Genomic DNA, 21,439 nt, shown 5'->3' on the forward strand with positions numbered 1-21,439 from the left:
ATCGAGACCATCTTAACAAACATGGTGAAACCCTGTCTCTACTAAAAATACAAAAATTAGCTGGGCATGGTGGTGCGTGCCTGTAGTCCCAGCTACTCGGAGGTTGAGGCAGGAGAATCACTTGAACTCAGGAGGCGGAGGTTGCAGTGAGCTGAGATTGTGCCACTGTACTCCAGCTTAACGACAGAGTGAGACTCCGTCTCAAAAATAAAAAATAAAAATAAGAAAAAGAAATTAGCCAGGCATGGTGGTGTGTAACTATAGTCCCAACTACTTGGGAGGCTGAGGTGGGAGGATTGCTTGAGCTTGGGAGGGGGAGGCTGCAGTGAGCTGAGATGGCACCACTGCACTCCCTCCAGCCTGTGACAGAGCAAGACCACATCTTAAAAAAAAAAAAAGAAAGAAAAGAGAAATATGCAAAGGGGAATGTGGAGGCAGAGAAGTTCTGTACTCACAGAGCCTAACCAAGTTGGTATGAACCCAGTGTTTTTCTAATTCAACTGCTGAACATCTACATGGCTTCCTGTGTTGACGACAGGCAGAGGTGACTCTGACTATAGGGTAAGAATCTAACTAGGAGTAAAATACTCTCCAAAAAGCAAAGCAGATTATTTTCTCTGCAAGAAAATTCACATGATAGCACAAAATATAATGCTAAGCACACAAAAGGCATTTAATAAATGCTTGCTAAATTAATTCATGCAGACAGAGACTTCCTTGCATTCTGCTGTAATTCAGATGTAAAAGACAATTTTTAGAAGAAAAAGAACAAAACCAAGAAACTGCTAAACTCAGCCATGCATGCTGACAACATGTCCAGAAGAAAGTCTGTTGATGGCCTAGCACAGTGGCTCACGCCTGTAATCCCAGCACTTTGGGAGGCTGAGGTGAGCAGATAACTTGAGGTCAGGAGTTCCAGACCAGTCTGGCCAACATGGTGAAATCCCTTCTCTACTAAAAATACAAAAATTAGCCAGGCGTGGTGGCACACACCTATAGTCCCAGCTACTCAGGGGGCTGAGGCAGGAGAACTGCTTGAGCCCAGGAGGAGGAGGTTGCAGTGAATCAAGACTGCACCACTGCACTCCAGCCTGGGCGACAGAGTGAGACTTCGTCTCAAAACAAACAAACAAAAAAAAAATCTGGCACCGCAGCCTGAGGGAAATGCTTGATATGACCCCAGATCAGAATGAAAGTTCCAGATGGACAGGGCCACACCTCACCTCCTTGATGCGCACCCCTTTCTCTCCACTAGTAGCACTCAGCAGCAGCTTTCTGAGCTGTTTGTCATCTACAGCCTTTGGGAGATTGTGCAGGCAGAGCCTGGTTTGGGAGACAAAGATATTCTGGTCCTTGAGTTTCTGATGCTTCAGCAGCTCAAACTGAAAGAACAACCAATGGTTAACAGTACAACTCACTGTTTTTAAGAGGCAGGCTCATAATTCTCCAAAAGGAAAGAATTATGATCTCCATCCCATAACCACACATATAGAAAATGGATGGCAACTGCCCGCACTGCAGCTTTACAATGCCCAGTATAGGGAAAGAAAAGTTCAAAGGGACAAGATGGTGGGTGGGTAACAGTAAAATCATAGGCTCTGGAGACCCATCCCTAACTGGAGAAATTACATAAAATTTTAAAGCCTCAATTTTTCATCTATAAAATGGAACAGTAGAACAAAGTCTCTGAGCACTGATGTGAGGCCAAAATGAGATAACATAAGGCTGGGCAGGGTGGCTCATGCCTGTAATATGAGCACTTTGGGAAGCCAAGGCAGGCAGATCACCTGAGGTCAGGAGTTCAAGATCAGCCTGGCCAAAATGGTGACACCCTGTCTCTACTAAAAATACAACAATTAGTCAGGCATAGTAGTGCATGCCTGTAATCCCAGCTACTCAGGACGCTGAGGCAGGAGAATCGCTTGAAGCTGGGAGGAGGAGGTTGTAGTGAGCCAAGATCACGCTATTGTACTCCAGTCTGGGCAACAAGAGTGAAACTCCATCTCAAAAAAAAAAAAAGAAAAAAAATCCCTAGCTCAAAATGTAGCCCAGAGCAAACAACAGATAATACTATGGTTAACATCTATGCCCAGTCCTCATCTACCCACCAACTCAACTGATTATCTAATCCTTCCAAAAGGAAATGGAACGTATTCAAAGAATACTTGACAGAATGCTGTCTTGTCTCAACTCTGCCACCCTGAGGCAAAGGAATATCCATGACCACAGAACCATATTTTGCTCTTAGAGCAATACCCTCAACTATGCTGCCACAAAACTCCAGTGCCTGCGTGATCTGTGTCTAAAATGAAATGAAAGATGACATTATTCTTCCAATTAGTTTTTTCAAAACCAAGTTGGTAGAAAAAAGTTTTCAATTAAAAGTTTTTCTTTTGTCAAGCCTTCTCAGTCCTGCTGTTTCTTGTTTGGTAAAAGTACCAACAAATCACAAAATAAACAAATCCCCTGGAAAATGACTATTAAAGGAACACCTGAAAAGGCTATCATGTTTAAGTTCAACAGACTATTTTTCTGTCAGGAAAAGCTGTGCCTGCTGTGAATGTATAATGCATACCTATCACTGAATGAGCTTTTTGCCAACAAAATTAGTTTTAAACTAAATATGTCATTATTGCATTGTGGTCAGACAAGGGTATATAATGCCCTTAAAAAAATGAGGCTTTAAAATTTTATGTAATTTCTCCAGTTAAGGATGGGTCTCCAGAGCCTATGATTTCCAGATGTTCACTACTAAAGTTGAAAACACTAGCGCAGAACCTGTGCACACCGAAAAAAAGATACACTGCCTCCTGCCGTCATTACACTCTCACCCCTGTTCCTCATCTGCATGTTAAGGTTCCATAACTAATTCTGTTCATGATTATGCATCTTTACCATTCTAGGCTGGCTTGGCTTTTTGAAAGCAAGTTATATGGGAAAAAGCAAAAATGACTGGGAATGTTACCAAGCAGCCAAGGAATATAACGGTATTGGTTAACATCAGAAACACCCATAAGACGGGAGTTTTTCTAAAATGATTTTATAATCTGGAGACACCAACTCCTCCCAACTGACAGCTACCCCTTTCAAGAGCCATATCTTCTTCCTTCCCTAATAACTCCAGACCATTCTGATCTTGCCCTTCTACATTATTCTGTGTTTATACTAACACCTAATTACATGTAGCCCTAGCCTCTGACTGTCTACTGCATGATCTAGCAGCATGTGTTCGCAAACATTTACTGCCAAGCACTAGGTAAACAAAGAATAAGACACAGTTCTTTTATACTGGCATAGAAAGCAGATAGAATACTATGTATAATGTTGGGTTACTTGCTGTCTCACCTATGTGCTTTTCTCTCTAATAGCGCAGTAAGTATGGTCTGTGACCATATTTGGTTCTTTTATGAGCACATCGAGCATTCGACAACTATTTTTGATTGATTTATAGGCCACGCAGAACCTGAAGGTCAATGCCTAATCTACTCACCCGTTCTCTTTTGGCCATATCAGCAGCACTCACACCCTCTGCAGCCTTCGTCCCAGCACGAATCACTGCAGAAAGAGGGAAAAAGGCCCAGACATCAACAAGGGAATTTTCACTGAGCAACAAGAGGAATGTAATTTGAATGATGCAAACTCTTTGTACAGGGCCCAGAGGACTATGTTGGCCAGGACACGATGGCATTTGGTTAGGTCCAGAAATAGGATACAGGGCTAAGTTCTGGGCTCAGAGCTGCTCTCAAGGACTAAAACTCTGAACATTTTGTGATTTTATTCCTCTTCTCCTTCTCTCCCCTCAAAGAATCTTCACGTACATGCCCAAAGTCAGAAAGAAAGGCCTGGAAGAAGTATGGAACATAAATACATTTTGGGCATTTAGAATGCACAATGTTCCACCTATAATCTGCCCTTGGAACTTAACTTTGCTGTTCCTTATGTACTTGAGGTCCATTACTAAGCAGTGAGATAAGCCAGTCAAAAACAGTTATGTTGCCATAGAGGGCTGGTGTCAAAGGCTAATGGACATTACTAGTACAGGGTGTGAAGCTATGGAGGAGGTGAGCTGATAAATACTGTGTGACCTAGAAGAAAGAATTTTTTTTTTAAATTTAAAGCTAATTTCTGATTGTCTTTCTGACACTAAAGGAAAGTACTGGGTGCACATTTTAAATCCATGAATAATCCAAAAGAGTAATTTTAGTCATAATGAAAACCTCTTATTAGAAATGATGACAAGAAGCAAAGGTATTTTGAGTTCTTTCTCCCTCTTTGCCTTGCCAATCCTCTATTGAAAAAGACCAAAGGCAACCAGGCAGAAAAGATAATGGGATGGTTAATCCACAAAAATGAGTGAAGGTTTACTAACAGAAAGCCACATTTATTAAAGTGGAATGATCATATAAAACTTAAAAAGAACATTTGGGTTTTTAATTTGAAACATGTTCCCAAACATACTATTGCTGGATCGATGATATGGCACAGGGCCAGCTACTTGGAAGTCTGGGTTACGTCTCCCTACTCACAGCCTTCTCGGGCCAGATAGAGATTCCGGGTGCCAGTCGGCTTCTTCACCTTCTTTGTCTGAAGCTTTGCAGCCTCATCACGGGTCACTGCCAAGTCAACCTTGAGCTGCCGGCCATCCAGTTTAAGCCCACCAGCCTGTAACAGAAAACAATCCCTTCTTAAAACACATAATGGCCGAGCACGGTGGCTCACGCCTGTAACCCTAGCACTTTGGGAGGCTGAGGTGGGTGGATCACCTGAGGTCAGGAGTTCAAGGCCAGCCTGGCCAACATGGTGAAACCTTGTCTCTACTGAAAATACAAAAATTAGCCAGGTATGGTGGTGTGCACCTGTAATCCCAGCTACTTGGGAGGCTGAGGCAGGAGAATGGCATGAACCCGGGAGGCGGAGTTGCAGTGAGTGGAGATCACGCCACTACACTCCAGCCTGGGCAACAGAGCGAGACTCCGTTTCAAAAAAAACAAAAAACAACACATAATGAGTATAAACTAGAAACTAAGCACCTGACAAGAACATCCCAGAAAGGGATACGGCAAGCGTCAATTATGCTATGTAAGCCAAGCCCTATGACGTTTCAGCTCAGCTAGCTACAAATGGATCACTGGGCCTCACAATATTTAGTAGAGCTGTGCAAAAGGCCACATGGGTATTTCAGGTAGTCAGCAGTAAATAAATTATTTTCTGGGAGTTGATTAGTCCCAAAGTAGACCCAAATTGAGGAAAATTATCTGTAAACAGGCAAATGTCTAGTATTATAAAGAAAGCTAATGAAATAGTAGAGTACTTACTCAAGAGGACTTAAGAAATAACAGCAATATTAAATAACATTATACTCGATTGTAGAACAAATGGAGTAATTCTCCATCACCCACACACATTCTCTCTCAAACATCTACTCTACTTCACAGACGACCTTAATACCTTCTTATCCTAGTCTTTCATGTTATCAGTCTAGGATAGAGGCTGACACAGACAGCAAGCAACAAATATCAGATACGTTATTATCCCCATTTCCTCACCTATGAAGTAGAGATCATAATTCTGCCTACCTCAAAGGGCTGATGTAATGATTAAATAAGATAATGCAAGTAAAGTTCAGTGCCTAACACAACAAAGTGCTAAATAAGTGTTAGTTTTATTATTAGTGACAATAATAATAACAATAATGAAGTTTTGTGTAAATATCAGATGTTGCCCCTAAGAGCCAAACTGCCTCCTGTGTTATAAGGTAAAGGAAATATCTTCCTTACCTCATTCTCTGGAGAAGCAGCTAGAAGGCATTTCTGAGCTGCTTCCTGAGTCATGAACTGGGCAAATGCACAACCTGCACAAGGAGACACAATTCAGTGAGATCCCAAACTCCCACAGATAAACCAAAGACAACACTACAAATGGCAGCAGCCTGACACAGAGTGGAAGGGGCAGGTGGCATCCATTTATTAAGTACAGCCATGTACTTGCATAAGGATGTTTTGGTCAGTGACAGACTGCATATACAACAGTGGTCCCAGGAGATTACAATGAATCTGCCCTATACAGGGCAGATCCCTGTACCATTTGGTACACGTACATTTGGTACCCTGTACCAAAAATGCCCTGTACCATTTTTTATCTTTTATACTGCATTTTACTATACCTTTTCTACGTTTAGAAACATTTAGATACACAAATACTTACCATTATGTTACAACTGCCTACAACATTCAGTATAAGAACATGTTGTGCCGTGCAGGTTTGTAGCCTGGGAGCGACAGGCTCTACCATATGACCTGTGTGTGTAGTAAGCCATACCATCTAGGTTTGTGTAAGTACACCATGACATTCACACAATGACAAATAATGAACTTTGCAGAATTTATCCCCATCAGTAAGTGACGCACACTGCACTCTGAGACAGGCACTATGTTAGGTACCAAATAATCAAGACAAAGATACCACTGCTCTTAATGAAATTTTATTATTACTTCCTTCATCTGTTCTAATTCTTCTTAGAACTTTAGTCTCATGATCTCTCTTAATAAGAAATATCCATGTGAAGGCTGGGTATGGTGGCTCACACCTGTAATCCCAGCTCTTTGGGAGGCCAAGGCAGGAAGATCACTTAAGCCCAAGAGTTAAAGACCAGCCTGAGCAACATGACTGTCTCTACAAAAGAAAAAAAAAAAAAATTGGCTGGGTGTGGTGGTGCATGCCTATAGTCCCAGCTACTCAGAAAGCTGAGGTGGGAGGATGACCTGACCCTGGGAGGTCAAGGCTGCAGTAAGTCATGATCACTGCACTCCAGCCTGGGTGATAGAGCAAGACCTTGTCTCAAAAAAAAAAAAAAAAAAAGGCCGGGCACGGTGGCTCACGCCTGTAATCCCGGTACTTTGGGAGGCCGAGGCCGGCAGATCACAAAGTCAGGAGATTGAGACCATCTTGGCTAACATGGTGAAACCCCGTCTCTACTAAAAATATAAAAAATTAGCCGGGCGTGGTGGCAGACGCCTGTAGTCCCAGCTACTTGGGAGGCTGAGGCAGGAGAATGGCGTGAACCCGGGAGGTGGAACTTGCAGCAAGCTGAGATCGCACCACTGCACTCCAGCCTAGGCGACAGAGCAAGACTCTGTCTCATAATAAAAATAAAAAAGAAAGGAAAGAAATGTCCACCTGAAATGGTAGAGAAATTCCAGCCTAACACTTAATTCGGCATCACTTATGAAGTACCTATTAGATGACTGAAAAGCAAAGCAGGAACCGCTTAACCCTGAACTTAATTACAGATCTCACTGTCTCATAGGTCTCATAGTCACTTGGGAGACATCAGATATGGGCAGATCTGCCTCTCAGAGTAAAAGTCTCTGTCCTCTACTATATGAATATAGCAGGGAACCAGAAAGCCAAGAGTTCAATTCTTGGCTCATACTCTAGAATCTCCATAAGGCATGCCTTTCCTTAATTAGATGCCAGATCAATTAACCCATCTCTATTTCTGCTATTGAAAAAAAAAAATTTTTTTTTTGAGACGGAGTTTCACTCTTGTTACCCAGGCTGGAGTCTAATGGCACAATCTTGGCTCGCTGCAACCTCTGCCTCCTGGGTTCAAGTGATTCTCCTGCCTCAGCCTCCCGAGTAGCCTATAGGCATTGCCACCATGCCCAGCTAATTTTGTATTTTTAGTAGAGATGGGGTTTCTCCATGTTGGTCAGGCTGGTCTCGAACTCCCAACCTCAGGTGATCTGCCTGTCTTGGCCTCCCAAAGTGCTGGGATTACGGGTGTGAGCCACTGCACCCAGTCAAAAAAAAAAAAAAAACTTTTATAAGCAAAGAAAGTAAGTTTACCTTTCAGTAGATTCCAAAAAAGAAATACAAGTTTCATAATTTTGTTTAGTATTCCTTTAAATTTTAAATATTCTTTCAGAAAGTACCATATTTCCTAGAGCTACTGGGGCATTGATCTTCTGCCTCCTATAAAAATGAATGGCACAGACTAACTGAAAGGACACATGCGCCAGGCCAACACAAAGGTCACCATCTAGGAGCTTCTGTGTCCCCTCCTGCCTCCTATTCTCCACTCACATCTTTACTATAGCACTAGTCAGGTGACATCTTCCCAAACAGAATGAATACCACAGGAAAAATGACCACAATTCTTATCCGTTTCTATATCCCTAGCACCTACCATAGTGTACAGCATTAATAGATACTCAATAGAAAGAAACAAATAAGGAAATATGGGGAAAATGTTCCTAACAGGCAGATTCAAATGAATCTAATTAGATTGAATATGAAGAAAATGGGTGCTTCTCTCTGAAAGGGTAAGAATTTTATCACTGGAGTTTCCAGAGTCAGTACTGGGTTCAGTCTTAGCATTTCCCTAAAAGATTGCAGTTAATACTGAGCTCTTCCAGGTAGTGAAACGGCATGCTGAGAGGGATAAATTACAGGAGCAACACGAAGCTGCATGAGTAGGCAGAAAAGGTATCGGAAAAATTTAATGAGCTAGGGAAGGACAATATATTTTTTTAAAAAATGATTAAAACTATGCTTATTAAGATCATGAACTCTGTTAACATTAATAGACCACAAGGGATATCTAGTCAGTCAATTGTAGGCTTAATTCTAAAACTATTAACCCAATATACTACCGTACTAAAAAAGAGACAAAAGACACTACCGCCAAGGTAAAGCAGTATCATACCACTAACTTGGCACATTCTATGCAATTCAAATTGTCTAAAAGCATTTTAGAAATGGAAAAGATCCAAGTAGTATAACTAAACATGAGAGCTGCAGGTACCTTAAGTGATTACTCGAACCCACTCATTTTACAGATGAAAACCTGAAGACAACAGTAGTTAAATGATTTGCCAAAAATCACCCAGTTGATCTGTAGCATAGTTGGGATTAGATCCCTAACTCTGTTACACAGTGCTGCCTTATTCACATCTTTTTTTTTTTTTTTTTTTTAAGAGATGGAGGAGGTCTTCTTCTCACAGTCTCGAGTGCAGTGGCAATCACAGCTCACTGAAGCCTCAAACTCCTGGGCTCCCCGCAGCCTCCTGAGTAGCTGACATTTCAGGTACACACCAAGTCTTCCTTTTTTTTTTTTTTTCTTTATGAGATGGAGTCTTGCTCTTGTTGCCCAAACTGGAGTGCAGTGGCACGATCTCAGCTCACCACAAACTCTACCTCCCAGGTTCAAGTGATTCTCCTGCCTCAGCACCCTGAGTAGCTGGGATTACAGGCATGTGCCACCACGCCCGACTAATTTTGTATTTTTAGTAGAGACAGGGTTTCTCCATGTTGGTCAGGCTGGTCTTGAACTCCTGACCTCAAGTGATCCACCTGCCTCAGCCTCCCAAAGTACTGGGATTACAGGCGTGGGCCACCGCACCTGGCCAGGTCTTACTTTTTTTTAGCTGAGTAAAAATCAAAAGTGATTAGGTCCTGTCAATGTGAAAAATAAAATGGTTTAGAATGGAGGTTCTTAAGCTGTGGATAGGCTCAACAGAGCCCACACGCCCTCTGAAGCAGCATTTTTCTAAGGAGAGGATTCACAGCTTTTGCTAGATCTCAAAGGAATCATGAATCACAACAAATTAAGAACTTAGGCCAGGCACAGTGGCTCACACCTGTAATTCCAGCACTTTGGGAGGCTGAGGCGGGTGGATCACGAGGTCAGGAGATCGAGACCATCCTGGCTAACACGGTGAAACCCCATCTCTACTAAAAATACAAAAATAAAATTAGCTGGGCGTGGTGGCGGGTGCCTGTAGTCCCAGCTACTCAGGAGGCTGAGACAGGAGAATTGCTTGAACCCGGGAGGCGGAGCTTGCAGTGAGCCAAGATGGCGCCACTGCACTCCAGCCTGGGTAACGGAGCCAGCGAGACTCCGTCTCAAAAAAAAAAAAAGGAAGAACTTAGTGCTTTAGGAGAATGACTGCAATAGGTGAAATCAAAGATTATGAATGGGTTGGAAAGATGCTTACCTAACAACAGTATACTAGAATGAAGAATGGTCAACCCTTAAAACTCAAAAGAGATAGCTTTCAGGAAAAAAAAAAACCTAAGGCAGCACTCCTGCAACATAGTTTTCCTTGTAACCACTGCCACTGCAACAGAGTTTCTCTATCAGCTTCTACCTCTAACAAAAGCAATAGGAAAAAAAAAAGATCCTGGTAATTTCAAGCAATGTGGAGTGATTAGTACCCATGAGATACTATCACATTTGAAATGCAAAGAGCAAAAATGGAATTCATTACCGTAAAGTAAATAAGCAAGGGCTTAAAAAGCTTAGATAAAATTATGGCTAGCAGCACCATTAAAGATACTGAGTTTGACACCATTAAAGATAACCTCAGGATGTCCCTGGTACATTTTTTTTTTTTGAAACAGTCTTGCTCTGTGGCCCAGGCTGGAGTGCAGTGGCGTGATCTCGGCTCATTGCAACCTGCACCTCCCAGGTTCAAGCAATTCTCCTGTCTCAGCCTCCCGAGTAGCTGGGACTACAGGTGCACGCTGCCACGCCCAGCTAATTTTTTGTATTTTAGTAGAGATGGGGTTTCACCGTGTTGCCCAGGCTGGTCTTGAACTCTTGAGCTCAGGCAATCTGCCTGCCTCGGCCTCCCAAAGTGCTGGGATTACAGGCGTGAGCCACTGTGCCTGGCATCCCTGGTACTTTTATAGAACCCTGAAACCTGGGCTGGATGGACCGTGAAACCTTCAAAATGGCATACATTATGCTCTCGTAACCTAGTCAGTGCCCACTGCAGCAGTCTCAACCCTTTTAGGGCCTGGCCAGCTGACAACACATACCTTTAGAATGCTCTGTGTCTGGATGCAAGACAATGCGGACATATTTGAGTTCTCCAAACTGTTGGAGAAGCTCCCCAAGTTCTTCTTCTTCTGAGTCAAAGGACAGATTTCTATGGAAGATAACCAGATGATCACAAGAAAGGTCAATTACATAAGTGAGATCCTGTGTTCCAGGACAATGTAAGTGAGTTAGATATCAACTCTCCCTTGTTCAGAAATAGCACTAATACACAGGGATGGCCCCCAGTGACCCTTGGCCCCAACTGACTTTCCTTTGTCAAGGAGGTTCTTTTTCTCAGGAATCTGAAAACATAAACAGACACATACAAAGACCAGAAACTGCAGGTAAAGATTCATTTCAAAACAGTGGTTCCCCCCGCCAGGGAAACTTCTGAGGTGCTGGAAATTTCTACATCTTGATCTGGGTGGTGGCTACATGGATGTATACATATAAAATTATAACTGAGCTATATGCTTAATGTACTTTACAGAATATATGCTACACCTTTAAAAAAAAAAAAAAAAAAAAAAAAAGTGGTGTCCCCAGAGAAAAGACCCACAGCCTCTATCACCTAGGGCCCCAGAACTGCCCAGATTTTCAGCCTCTTCCTGAGGCTTGCTCTTTGACAACTTTGATTCTAAAACCCTCTTCTTTCACTTAAATTGACCAAAATTCATTTCTGCTACTATAAACTAGAAGACTCACAGCAGACTAGTGAGAAAAGTAAAATTCTCTCTCTCAATTAGCCATTTTTCCCTCTGTGTTGCTATTAAATCCAGGCTTCAGTTAAAATCTTACTAAAGTCAGAAAAATCCTTCAAAACAGTAACACAAAAGCAAATACAGTAAAATTTACGAAGTCCAAAAAAAGAAAACTACTTACTTCTCTCGATAGGATTAAAAAAAATGTTGGAAGGAAATTTTGTTGTCCTAAAATTTCAACACAGTATAAAGATTCCTCATTTCCCCAACTATGTAAATCCTTCCGGGGTAAGAAAAACAGTCCCTAATAAGTATCTGTAATTTTACTTCTCTTAAATGCACTGAACAGCCCCATGAATGATTCTATTTCATGGATAACCCAGACAAAAAAGGTTTTCTGCAATAAGACATATCCTAGCTACATTATTTCTTTTAATCTGCCTCATGATAGACATGGTTCTCTCTCTTCCACCCCTTTATTTCCCTAAGTTCTTTATTAATTAAAAGGTGTATAAGGAATGGTATCCTTAGTACTGAGGTCACAGGCTTCTTCTTCACTGTGACATTTCTTCCTTCCTGTTAGACAGATCTTCCACAAATACAAAATTATTTATATGGCAGTTCCAAATAATACAAATTTTAAGATACATGGAAAGACATGCAGTTAGGTGAGAAAATGGGCTTCAGTATAGCATGTATAAATTCACCTCTGTGAATCTTTATGATGTGGGCATGTAGTGTAGGTGTTCTCTCAGTAGTGATTAAGGTTAATTTTTTTCACCTTTTGCTCATGTATTTCATCAATTTCCTAGAATGAACATAAATTGTATAAGAAAACATTTTTTTTTTAGACAGAGTCTTGCTCTGTCACCCAGGCTGGAGTGCCATGGCATAACCCCAGCTCACTGCAGCCTCCACCTCTGGGTTTTAAGCGATTCTCGTTCCTCAGGCCTTCCGAGTAGCTGGGATTACAGGTGCATGCCACCATGCATGGCAAATTTTTGTATTTTTAGTAGAAACGGGGTTTCACCATGTTGGCCAGGCTGGTCTCGAATTGCCCTCAAGTGATCCATCTGTCTCAGCCTCCCAAGGTGCTGAGATTACAGGCCTGAGCCACCACACCCAAGAAAATAATTTTAAAAGATTGTACAAGAAGATAAAATATATACCACCTCTAAAATCAGATGCAAATGACCCTAGTACACTAGTACTTCAGAAGGGCTAGAAGGCATGCCTGAGGTATACTGAAGACATCCTGACCTTATAAAGCAGCAATCTATTGCAGTCAGTAGAGCTCAACAGCAACAGCAACATGAAATAAAGCCTATCTCCACCCCCACTCCCACCCAGTTTTCCTGGAAACAGATGAGATGCCTTACTTTATTCTGGACACTGCATCAGAAGATAATTTAGGCATAAAGAGAGAAATCATTTGAGACAAGTAGTGTCACTCCTCCCCAGCACTCCCCCTAAAACAAAGGCTGGAAGCAAGATGTTTCTTTCTTTTTTTTTTTTGAGACGGAGTCTCGCTCTGTTGCCCAGGCTGGACTGCAGTGGCCGGATCTCAGCTCACTGCAAGCTCCACCTCCCAGGTTTACGCCATTCTCCTGCCTCAGCCTCCTGAGTAGCTGGGACTACAGGCGCCCGCCACCTCGCCCGGCTAGTTTTTTTGTATTTTTAGTAGAGACGGGGTTTCACCGTGTTAGCCAGGATGGTCTCGATCTCCTGACCTCGTGATCCGCCCGTCTCGGCCTCCCAAAGTGCTGGGATTACAGGCTTGAGCCACCGCGCCCGGCCTGGAAGCAAGATGTTTCTAACAGTTGAACTGATTTCTTCCAAATGATGCCAACCCAATTACAAAGCATGAAATCTAAATGAAGACAAGATGTCAGGACCCATGCTATCTGTCTTCTGTGTTATAGTTCTGATTGTCCTACATTTCTCATTGTTTGGTATGTTCCTGGGACCAGATGTGCTTGATCTAATTTTCTGGGCTAGGTAACAGAACTAGTGCCAAAAAGAGAAGGAAAAGGAGGAGAAGGAGGAGAGATTTATGAAGACCATGCAAAAGCAATTCTGGAGACAGAAAGACATACCTGATAAAAACAGTTTTCCCTTCATTCACATCAGAGGGTAATTTCCTCTTCTTTTTGTTTGAGACTTGCACAGCTAAGGTAAAAAGAAAAACAAACTGAAAGAGATTAGTGTAAGCCACATGACAAAGAGCTAACTTCTTAAGTTATAAAGATTGGCCTGGTGCAGTGGCTCACGCCTGTAATCCCAGCACTTCGAAAGGCTGAGGTGGGCTGATCACCTGGGGTCAGAAGTTCGAGACCAGCCTGGCCAACATGAGAACACTCCGTCTCTACTAAAAATACAAAAATTAGCCAGGCATGGTGGCAGGCGCCTATAATCCCAGCTACTCGGGAGGCTGAGGCAGGAGAATCCCTTAAACATGGGAGGTGGAAGTTGCAGTGGGCCGAGATTGAGCCATTGTACTCCAGCCACGGTGACAAGAGCGAAACTCAGTCTCAAAAAAAATAAATAAATAAAAATAAAAATAGACAAAGGACATGTTAAGTACATGAAAAGATGTTCAAACTCACTCTTAATTAAAGAAAACATAGCACAAGAAATGAGATACTATGTTTCACCAATAGATTGCAAAATCAAAAAGACTGATGGAATCCAATGTGGTAAGGGTATGGGAAAAAGACATTCCCATATACTACTGTGACAGTGCAAACTTTCTGGAAATACTGTATAGGACGTGGGAAACTTTGAGGAAAAAACATACACATACAGTCACACACAAATTATAAAATACACTATATTTTGAATGTATATGTGTGCATTTTGCTTATAAATGTATTAAAATATCTCTAGATACACAAGAAACAAATAACCTTGGTTGTCTCTGGGGAAGCTCCCTAAGAAGCTCAGGATCTGCGTATAAGGGGGACGCACTGTTTGTTTTCAAGAGCAGACATACATGCTTATATATACAAAGAAAATATCTGGAAGAATACACAAGAAACAACAGTGATTACTTTGGGGAATTGTGGCTATTGGTGAGGAACTTTTACTTTATGTATTACACTCTTCTGTATTGTGTTTTTTATTAACTTTTAATCATTATCATTTATCTGTCCTATAAGTTTTTCAGGTGAAAGAACGGCATGAGACAGCTGACTGTGGGTTGTAGAATACAGGATTTCAGAGTCCCTTCAGTGTAAAAGCTTCTTTGATTCTAAGGTGTATACCATTCTCTCCTCACAGAAAAAGTTTATTTCCTTAGATTTCTTATGTGGTCAAACCAACATGCCAGACTTACTGAAATGGAATCAGAATAAAAATAGCTGAAATAAAAATCTCCACCCAGACAAATCAAAGAACCAGTTATTAGCCATTTCTCATTCTGTAATGACCTGCCTTCCTCAATAAACAAGTTGAATTTATTCTCAATAAAGGTAGCAATAAGGATTGGCTAAAGTTTTACAACATGTTCAAAGAGGTCCTTGTTATGGAATGCACTGTGTTCCCCCAAAATTTATACACTGAAGCCCAACCCCAAATATATTTGGAGACAGAGACTTTAGGGAGGTAACTGAGGCTAGCTAAAAGAGGTCTTAAGGTTGGGCCCTAATCTGATAGGATTGCTGTGCTTATAAGAAAAGAAAGACGAGAGTTCACTGTTACTTGTTCTCTCTCTCCCCTCATCAAGCATAAAAAGAAAAGGCCATGATGCAAGGACATAGCGAGAACGCAGCAGTCTGCAAGCTAGGAAGAGAGCTTCACCCAAAATGGAATTAGCTGGCACCTGGAACTTCTAGTCTCCAGAGCTGTGAGAAAACAAGTTTCTGCTATTTAAGCCACCTAGTCTATGGTATTTTGTAATGGCAGTCTGAACTGATGAAACAGTTCTTTATCCCTATCTCAACTCAAAGGAGTTGTTTAAAATCTACCTTGGTGTTGAGATGGTTATATCATCTATTTCATCTATATTATCTGTATAAGATGCTGTTTATCTGGTTATTCAATCAAGTTACATGATCCAGAGAGAGAGGCAGAATCTCAGCATCAAGCTAGGTTTTCAATTCCCTAAGAACGTTAACCCTCAAACACCACTCCAAAACTCACTTAAAAAACAAAACAAACAAAAATGAAACAACAAAAAAAACCTTTGCGAGAAAGGAGTATAAAGGTTGCCTTTTCAGCATTTTAACATAAATTTGCTAGAACACCTTAGAGTCCTATTTAAAAAGAGGTCTAAGCAGAACTGATGCTCATTTCCGTAACTTCAGTAACTTTTTGTAAAGTCTAAAGAGATTTATGAAAATCCAAACGAACCTTTATCCTCTTGCTCCTCAGTGCTGGTATCACTCTGAGCCAGTTCCTCTCCATCACCAATACTATCGCTTTCCTCCAGGTCACTGTCCTCCTCAGAATGATCTTCACTGCTTTTTGCAGGGGCTGCTCTCTTGAATGCTCTGCAATGGCACAGATCAGAACTAAGGATGTGGGCTGACAGAGGGCCTATTCAATTTCATTACACATGTCAATTCTGCAATGATGCAGGCAGAAAAAGATAGGAGAATTTTTCCTCTCGGAGGCAATCTTGAATCTTCCTCTGCCATCTCAGAAAAGGCTGAGCTGCTTACCTCTTCTGAATCTGCACAGGCTTGGTCACCTTTGATTCTATAATCTCCTCCTCTTCATCTTCATCTTCATCATCATCAACCTCATCTTCTTCTTCTTCTTCATCATCATCATCGTTTTCTTCCTCTTCCACATCCTCTTCCTCCCTGCCCTTCTTTTTAACTGATTCCTGATGTTTAGATTCATGGCTCTTTTCCTCACCTATGCAGGGAGGGAAAGAAAGTAGGAATTCATTTAATATCCAAAACGATGTTATTTTAACAAAAGTAACCAATATTCCAAGTTTCTGGTTTCATCTGTTTTACAGAACTTCGTATATTTTTTTTCCTGTATATAACAGGAGAAAGTATAAAGAAAAGAAAAAGCAAAAACAGAAATAAACAAAACTGTCATCACCCAGGTTCCTTTAGAGTTTGTCCCATTCATCAGCCTGAAGGTTCACCTGGCCCAGACTGAAAGAAGTGGCAACTGAGTCTCTCCAAACAGTCTACCATTTGTACATCACAGCCAGCAAAATGCTCACTAGGGGGCAAAGCCAAGCCATGAACTTTATCTCAGTGCATTCAATTCTCTGAGACCCTGGTGGCTTAACAGTACATTCTATTCTCTGAGACCCTTGAGGTTTTCTAAACCTCAAGTTTTAAGTTTCTCTATTCTTCACGTTCCATCACTCCTATTATGCACAGCCTGGAAAGAACAGCAAGTAAAGGGGACAATGAACTCAGGCTCACTCACAGCCACTCCCAAGAGGGGGCTTAGACTCAAAAGAGCCTAGGTTTTGGGATCAGAGGACCAAATGGTACAATATGAATTGACAAACAGACCTGGACTCACTTCTGAACCAGCAGGAATTCAGAGTTTTCCCTGAAAGCCCAGTCTCATTCCTTTGGTTAATCTTCCACAATAGTCTTACTCTGACAAGCAGGTTCTCTTACATTTGTTTTTTTTTTTTTTTTTTTTTTTTTGAAAAGGAGTTTTGCTCTTGTTGCCCAGGTTGGAGTGCAATCGTGTGATCTCAGCTCATTGCAACCTCTGCCTCCCAGGTTCAAGCAATTCTCCTGCCTCAGCATTCCGACATTTTTTTTTTTTTTTTTTGAGATGGAGTCTCACTTTGTCGCCCAGGCTGGAGTGCAGTAGGGTGATCTCAGTTCACTACAACTTCCACCTCCCAGGTTCAAGCCATTCTCCTGCCTCAGCCTCCCAAGTAGCTGGGATGACAGGTGCCCACCAGCATGCCCAGCTAATTTTGTATTTTTGGTAGAGATGGGGTTTTGCCATGTTGGCCCGGCTGGTCTTGAACTCCTGACCGCCAGCGATCCACCCAAAGTGCTGGAATTACAGGCATGAGTCACTGCACCCGACCTTTTTCCTACACTTTTATCACGAACACAGGAGTTGTTTCAATACTCTCGCCCGGGTTATACAACACCCCTACTCACCCGACACTACCACATCTTACCTAGAGCAGAAACAGACTGTGTATCTTTATATTTATCCTTTGCCACAGCCCAATCCACAGCCACCGTCCGCCCTGTCAAACAGAAAAGTGGCATCAGAAAGGCTGTCCTTTTAACATCCCTACCTTTGTAAATGACCCCTAGTCATCACAGACAATAATGGAACCAGTGGCGACAAAGAAACTGCCAATGCAGGGAATGCTGGTCTTTAAACAAAGCTCCTAGTTGCTGCCTACTCCTTTTAACCCTTAACCTTTCAATCAATGAACACAAATTTTGCCTTTCTACATAGCCACCACACCTGGGATAAGATAGAGTTAAAAAATAAAGAATTAGAACTATGTTCCCACTTAGACTATCAGGAATCAAAATAGGCATTCTGGAATAATCTGCACCCTACTTGGAAGCTAGGACATCTCTAAGGCAATAACTTTTTTTATTTTTTTTTTTTTTGAGACAGAGTCTTGCTCTGTCGCCCAGGCTGGAATGCAGTGGTGCCATCTTGGCTCACTGCAACCTCCACCTCCAGGTTCCAGTGATTCTCCTGCCTCAGCCTCTCGAGTAGCTGGGATTACAAGCGTGCACCACCACACCTGGCTAATTTTTGTATTTTCAGTAGAGACAGGGTTTCGTCATGTTGGCCAGGCTGGTCTTGAACTCCTGACCTCAGGTGATCCACCTGCCATGGCCTCCCAAAGTGCTGGGATTACAGGTGTGAGCCATCGCGCCTGGTCGGCAATAACTTCTTTAGGCACAGTACTTTATAAGTCAATATATAAGTCACAGTCAGTTTAATAAATAGCCCACAGATGCTGAACAGTGATCATAACCAAGGAGGAACTTAGATACCAACCTGCATCTATCAGCAATTATCTCAGGGACATTTTTCACTAGGGATTTTTAAATCCCAGGACACTCTCACCAAATAAAAGAAAGAACACTGGTAAGGGTTCTTTCAAGTTTAACCCTAAGATCAAGTTCTAGGAATATTTCACCTAAACAGCTACCATATTAGCAATGAGACTCTCAATAACGCAAACGTCTTTTGAAAGTGCAGAAAATGGGTTACTATACTAATTCACCAAAACACCACAAATATCTGGGTCAATGATATGGGTATAGAAAGCTTACCTTTTATCTCTTTCATGTTCATGCCTCTGAGAGCTTTACCTGCTTCTAGGAGGTTTTTGAACTGAACAAAAGCAAAACCACGCATCTTCCCATCTGTGTGCAAATGTACAAAGAAGTGAGAGGCGGCAGGAGGTAGCCAGAATACTAAGAAGGAAATTTACTGCAATTCAGGCCCAAAAGACAGTCCAAATCTTGCCAGCAGGCCAGCCCCTTCCCCAAAGCAATTGCTTACATCTTCTTCCTGAGTATACTCTGACTTGGACTTGGGGAGAGCAATGCACCTTCTCGAACTAACTCGCCTTCTAAAACTAATTGTGATTCAATGGAAAATATCATCAGGGGAATAAAAGCATTATTTGGGTTTTCATTAGTTGTCAAGCACTGTGCCAGATATTTCATATATATCATACATATTTGTTCAAGGGTAATATGTTAACTAATACAATCCACACCAAGTGAAGGTTCATTAGTACCTGGTTTCCTAGGGATATTTACTTCCAGGATAGCTCCAAATTGAGCAAATACTGTCTTCAAGTCTTCTTCTGAACACTGAAGCCAAAAGTGAAGAAAGAAAAAGAGAAATACAATCACAGCAATTAACATAAAACATCAACTACTAAATTCATTAATTATGAAAAACACAAATATGTTTACTTCGTTTTTTACTTTTGAGACCAGGACATCAAATGTTTCTAAATAGAAGACATTTAACTTTGTATCTAAGAGGCAAAAAGACAGATGTCTGAGAGCTTTTTCTGCCTTTTCTTTTTCAGTAGTAGTTCCCCCAAAAAGGAAAGCAGCTTCACACTTAGTGCCCTTATTACATAGGCCCACTTTCTGAATTCAACAGGCGTAAGGTTCATTCCCAGAAGGAATTAAGCCCAATTATACTATCTTGGTGAGGAGTTCTACTAATGATCACATCTTGGTTCTAAAAGCCTTCAAAACATGCAATGTTCATTTTCTCTCTCACTTACCTTAAAGCTCAGGTTCCGAATAATTAATCTGGCTTTCTTATCTGCCACTTTGGCTTTTTTAGCCTTCGGCTCCTTCTTTGGGCACTCTGAGTTTTCTAAAAAATAAGAGGTAATGGAATAAGGGCTCGAAAATCACCCACTTCTACACCACAATATCACAGAAAAAAAGCTACTGGTGACAGATGGCATTTACCACAGGGTTAAGTGTGGCAATACCAAGGAATACCAGATTTTTCAGATTGAGATGCAACAAAAGAACTAAAATGAGTATCACGATACACTGGATGATTTTGGAGATCAAAAAGAAATGCAAAAAGCTTTAAGTTCTAGAAGCTACCTCCATGCCTCCCTCTTTCATTTTCATAGTGCTCCTCCTCACCCTGAGAGAAAAACTTCCTTGGATTACTAGAAACTCACCATTTTTCCCCTTTTCCTTTGTCTTGTTCCTCAGTTTTTTCTTAGCAACAGTCACGTTGATCTTGCAACCTTCAAAGGTGGTAATCTCCTTGAGGGCCCTCTGAACATCTTCCAGCATAGAAAAAGTGACATAGCCAAAGCCTCGACATGCCTTACTCCCTGGAATAATGGAGCGGGGAGGGAGAGGAGGGGCAGTGTGAAAAGGACAGAATCACAAGCCAAGACCACTAAATGAGTAAATCCTCAAAGCCTAAGCTACAGGATATACTGCCAACCCATCTTGCTATCAGTTTGCCAAAAGTCTCAGGAGGGAGAGAAACAAGGGTGGTATCAGTGGGTATAAGCTCCCCACTTTGCTTAGAAACTGTTAGCCTTCCTCTTCTTTTACTTTGGTGTCTTTGCTGTTAGCTCCTCTTCTTCCCTCTCTCTTGATAATCCCAAGAACACAGAGAATCCATGACATACTAGGCCCTCAAAGAACTCAACATCATAAAGAACAAAACATCACCAAAGAAGGCAGGAAAGTTAAGGTATATGCTATGGCTTGAATGTGTCCTCCAAATTTCATGTGTTGGAAACTGAATCCCCAGTGTAGTAGTATTGAAAGGTGGAGTCTTTAAGAGGTGACTGATCAGAGGGCTCAGTCTTCAGGAATGGATTAATCAATTTATGGATTAATGGGTTAATGGATTAATGGGCTATCATGAGAGTGGAGCTGGGGGCTTTATAAGCAGAGGAAGAGAGACCTGAGCAAGCGCATTAGCATGCTCAGCCCCCTTGCATGATACCCTGCACTGTCTGGGGATTTTGCAGAGTCCCCACCAACAAGAAGGCTCTCACCAGATACAGCCACTAGACTTTGGACTTCTCAGCCTCCAGAACTTAAGAAATAAATTTTTCTTTACAAAGCACCCAGTTTCAGGTATTCTCTTATAAGCAACAGAAAATGGATTAAGACAGTATGGTGGCTTCAAAAATCGGAACACAATAATGCAGTCACTCCTCAAAATAGATCAGCAATAAATGCCTGAGGCCCTGACAAAAGAACCTCAAACGGGCCGGGCGCGGTGGCTCACGCCTGTAATCCCAGCACTTTGGGAGGCCGAGACGGGCGGATCACGAGGTCAGGAGATCGAGACCATCCTGGCTAACACGGTGAAACCCTGTCTCTACTAAAAAATACAAAAAACTAGCTGGGTGAGGTGGCGGGCACCTGTAGTCCCAGCTACTCGGGAGGCTGAGGCAGGAGAATGACATAAACCCGGGAGGTGG

At 41.9% G+C, this 21,439-nt stretch overlaps 1 protein-coding gene across 3 annotated transcripts in view; it reads right to left on the reverse strand.

Annotated features, from left to right (window-relative positions):
• Positions 1 to 21,439, reverse strand: part of RBM28 (RNA binding motif protein 28) — a 56,130-nt gene that overhangs the window by 33,155 nt on the left and 1,536 nt on the right. For 2 of the 3 annotated variants that reach the window (XM_045388440.3, XM_005550687.5), the window contains exons 2-14: positions 20,168 to 20,326; positions 19,751 to 19,845; positions 19,247 to 19,322; positions 18,774 to 18,866; positions 17,645 to 17,716; positions 16,188 to 16,386; positions 15,877 to 16,016; positions 13,623 to 13,695; positions 10,825 to 10,934; positions 5,778 to 5,851; positions 4,527 to 4,662; positions 3,491 to 3,555; positions 1,224 to 1,382 (exon numbers count right to left, since the gene is read on the reverse strand). In XM_045388440.3, coding sequence (XP_045244375.2) covers positions 1,224 to 1,382; positions 3,491 to 3,555; positions 4,527 to 4,662; positions 5,778 to 5,851; positions 10,825 to 10,934; positions 13,623 to 13,695; positions 15,877 to 16,016; positions 16,188 to 16,386; positions 17,645 to 17,716; positions 18,774 to 18,866; positions 19,247 to 19,322; positions 19,751 to 19,845; positions 20,168 to 20,326 — 1,451 coding nt within the window. The remainder of the gene's footprint in view (positions 1 to 1,223; positions 1,383 to 3,490; positions 3,556 to 4,526; positions 4,663 to 5,777; positions 5,852 to 10,824; positions 10,935 to 13,622; positions 13,696 to 15,876; positions 16,017 to 16,187; positions 16,387 to 17,644; positions 17,717 to 18,773; positions 18,867 to 19,246; positions 19,323 to 19,750; positions 19,846 to 20,167; positions 20,327 to 21,439) is intronic. The other variant, XR_012432827.1, reaches the window with a different exon arrangement.

The sequence above is a fragment of the Macaca fascicularis genome, chromosome 3 (genome assembly GCF_037993035.2).
Source record: "Macaca fascicularis isolate 582-1 chromosome 3, T2T-MFA8v1.1".
NCBI lineage: Eukaryota > Metazoa > Chordata > Mammalia > Primates > Cercopithecidae > Macaca > Macaca fascicularis.